The 3,746-nt window shown below is 40.7% G+C and overlaps 1 protein-coding gene across 1 annotated transcript in view; it reads right to left on the bottom strand.

Annotated features, from left to right (window-relative positions):
• LOC103380083 (UPF0577 protein KIAA1324-like) overlaps nt 1-3,746 on the bottom strand; it is a 22,361-nt gene that overhangs the window by 5,977 nt on the left and 12,638 nt on the right. The window contains 7 exon segments of the mRNA XM_025056412.1: nt 51-152; nt 1,010-1,106; nt 1,196-1,382; nt 1,499-1,672; nt 2,170-2,426; nt 2,526-2,532; nt 3,078-3,215. Coding sequence (XP_024912180.1) covers nt 51-152; nt 1,010-1,106; nt 1,196-1,382; nt 1,499-1,672; nt 2,170-2,426; nt 2,526-2,532; nt 3,078-3,215 — 962 coding nt within the window.

Raw genomic sequence — 3,746 nt, 5'->3', positions numbered from 1 at the left:
TCAATGGCTTCTCTTGATCTGAAAAACAGTGACAAGACAGAATGAAGTACCTGGGAACAGAAAGGTCTCCCTTTATGCTCTTCTCCGGGTTACAGCGAAGGGTGACCACTACGCTCCGACCGGAATCACATGATGATGTTGAATCCGAGGACCTACAACATAAAATTTATGTAAAAATAAAATGTTCTCAGTGCCTCTAAAAAGATCAGAGAAGAGATTTTTTTTTTTTTTAGCTGCAGTAACTGACACTGTTAAGACACGGCATATTAAAGTCAAGTGACAAATTACCATATTTTTTGGACTATAAGTCGCCCTTTTTTTTCATCCTTTGGCTGGGTTTGCAGTGTCTGCTACGCCTGAATAAGTCGCCCTTTACGTTTGTTATTTTCACACTGACAGCCGCTAGAGGGCACTCTAGGTTTGTGTAGCAGTATCTGCTACTACTGTACCACTGAAAATGTCATGTTTGTTATTTTCATACTGACAGCCGCTAGAGGGCAGTGGTACAACTTATCCTCCGGAGCGACTTGTAGTCCGGAAGATAGAGTAAATATTAATGGTGCAGCTTTGTTTCTCGAAAAATACTGTAAAGGTGACTTGGGTGTCCTACGGACATCAAGAGAAAATAGGGTTCACCAGGGGTTACCAACTACGATTAAGGGCCAGAATTTTTTTTTTTCTATACACGGTGTTGAATACCCAAATATAATGAAATAGAATTCACATTATTATTTGATGTTTCTCTGGGAGCCCAGTGGCAGGCTGGGTTGGGTGTTCTTTAGTCTGCAAGGTGATGTTCATTAGAACCTACAGTATAAAGCCTGAGATTTGCAGGCGTCTAATATAAGGTAAAGAAACTTTATTGTCCAGATGCACAGATTTGTTTTACTAAACAAATACTCAAGTAGAGCTACATAATTTTTACTTCATTACATACAATTGTCATTGATAAATAAGAGACATCACCAACATTTTTTTTTTCACAAATATGCAAGTCATTAGGACTTACTTGTAGTAGAAGTTGACATCAAGGACTCTTTTGGACGTAGGGGGGAACAGCTCTGGTTTCATTTTTATCTCACCGAGCTTAGTTTCTACTGACGCTCCTGTTACAACGAGTGCATTAATGACTGACTTCTGTTCAGCGTCAATGTTATGGTAATGGTATGATGTCTCACCACATCAGTATACTAACCTAGAAAAGTGTCAGCAAGGTTAATCGACTGTGAAGACAGCGCCGTGTGGAAACCGCGTCCGGTGGCAGGAATTATGGTGGACTGGCAGATAAAGGTCTTCACGGCATTGGCTCCTTCACCTTTTTGCCTCTGCTGGTCGGTAAAAGTTAGGTCTGTTACGTTGTCCGTGCAAGCTGCCAGATGGTCCTTGAACAAAGAGGGAGAGCCCTTATGTAGCACGTCATTTTTCTGTACGTGTATTGACATAATACATGCAGATAAATGCGTATGTGTGTGTGTGTGTTTGTGCGTTTTCTAGACACCTGCCCTCCGCACAGACTGATGTTAAAGTGGTGAAAGTACTTGGTGCCTTTGGAGGTGAAACTCGGTCCAATCATCAGTGTTCCTACTGAGCCAATGAGGCTAAAGTCAAAGGTCAGAGAGACGTTGCCCTCCGTGTGGGTGAAGAGACAATCGCTGTAACATGAGTTGCGCTCCTGGGGAAAAAGACGCACATATTGTTGTGAATCACATAAATAAATACTAATCCCTGGGAGTTTTCAGATTCGGATCCTACGGCAGAGTATTAGGGCCACATTTAGAATTGAATAAATAAATTCAAATTACAAGATTTAAGTCATAGATTTTGATAGTATGGTTAAAACGTTAAGTCAAAACATGTTTGTTACGACTTCATTCTCATAGATTTACAACTTTTTTTCCTCACAAAATGAAGCCTTTTTTTTCATAAAAGTATGACATTATTTTTTTTTACTCGAATGTTACGATTTTTTTTTTCTGTCGTTTCAACTTTATTCTCATAGATTTTACGACATTAATCTCGTTTGTTAATGTGTTCAGAAAAACCATGGAAGCATTGAATCAACACAGCATATTGGAAAATAACTTAACGTTCTCATTTTGAACAGTGGTTACGATGAACCTCAATTAAAGAGTGGAGACAACAATGAATACATTTTTTTTAGAGACAAACCTTATCACTCTTGCTCCCGGGTCCACAGGGTTTACAAGCATCAGGTCCCAGAGGGGCATGAGAAACAAGATAGCTGTTCAGAGGACACTCCGTGCACTGGCTGGTGTTCTCATCTATGTAATGTCCAGGTGGGCATGGTACACAGGTAACGCTGGACACCTGGGTGCTAAGCGCACAAGCCTGACATGTAGAGGATACGCCATCCACGGCATTAGTTACTGAGATGGAGTAGATCCGTGCCATGTCATTTATTTTTTGGTGTTTTTTGTAGCACAGGGGGGGGGGGGTTCCCGTTTCCTTTCGTTTTAAAAAAAAAAAAAAAAAAAAAAAACAATATTCGGACGTACGAATCTTTTTACGGACCTACGAAAAAAAAAAAGACATTAAAGGATAAAGAGTGAACAGCACACAGTAGCATTAAAGTATGACATGAGGGTTTCACTATTGCGTTGAGGCTAAACAAAGAAATGAATGTTTGAAAAAATCACTCCTGGAACGTACTTTTAGATTCAAATGATTACAAATCACATTAGATGTCATCGTGTCCAAAGTCTGTGTTGAATCGGTGATTGACTGTATGGATGCCACTGACAAATTTCTGCCTCTATTAAAAACATGCACAAGTACCGTATTTTCTGGACTATAAGTCGCACCAGCCAGCGTGCCCTCAGAGTGCCCTCTAGCATCTGTCAGTGTGAAAATAACAAACATGTAAATTTTTATATATTTTAATATACAAGTCCCACCTGAGTATAAGTTGCAAACCCAGCCAAAGGATGGGAAAAAAAAAACGATAGTCTAGAAAATACGGTACATTAAGGGCAGATTTGACAAATGGTCTTCATCTCAAGTAATAGCGAGTACAAGGTAAAGTCCAATTTCAATGTCAGGCCAGGGCACACACTTACAGCTGAAGGTTGGGTTCTCCTCTGGAAAGCCCAAGTGTAAGAAACTGATGCGTTCTTGGTCATGACGTGTGTGTAAGCCTGTCTTCTATTAGGTCCCCTCCACGATTCAACCACGGTGGTGCTCTTTCTGTTTACATCCTATAAAATGAAGTCAGCAGATTTGAGTGATACGGTTACATCCAGACACATATATATACATATATATATACATATACACTGTCTGGCCAAAAAAAAAATCGCCACCTGGATTTAGCTAAGCAAATAGGTACGAGCCTCCTATTGGATAATTACTGCATGGGCGATTATCTTTCAGCTGGAAACAAATTATTTAACCCCAACTGGTGCAATGAGTTGCTTCTCATTTCCTAAACAACCATGTCGAAAGACAAATCCCGTGGTCGTGAAAAAGATGTTAGTCTGTTTGAGAAGGGTCAAATCATTGGCATGCATCAAGCAGAGAAAACATCTAAGGAGATTGCAGAAACTACTAAAATTGGGTTAAGAACCGTCCAGCACATTATTAAAAACCGGAAGGATAGTGGGGACCCATCGTCTTCGAGGAAGAAATGTGGCCGGAAAAAAAGAAGAGAGGCAGGGGGAGGGATGCACCATCATGCCTAGTGCCCACTGTACAAGCCCGGGGGGGGAGGGTTATGGACTGGGGGTGGT

This window comes from Cynoglossus semilaevis, chromosome 6, assembly GCF_000523025.1.
Source record: "Cynoglossus semilaevis isolate Cse_v1.0 chromosome 6, Cse_v1.0, whole genome shotgun sequence".
NCBI lineage: Eukaryota > Metazoa > Chordata > Actinopteri > Pleuronectiformes > Cynoglossidae > Cynoglossus > Cynoglossus semilaevis.
Note: the sequence above shows the minus strand (reverse complement) of the source record. Positions and strands in the feature narration are given on the sequence as shown.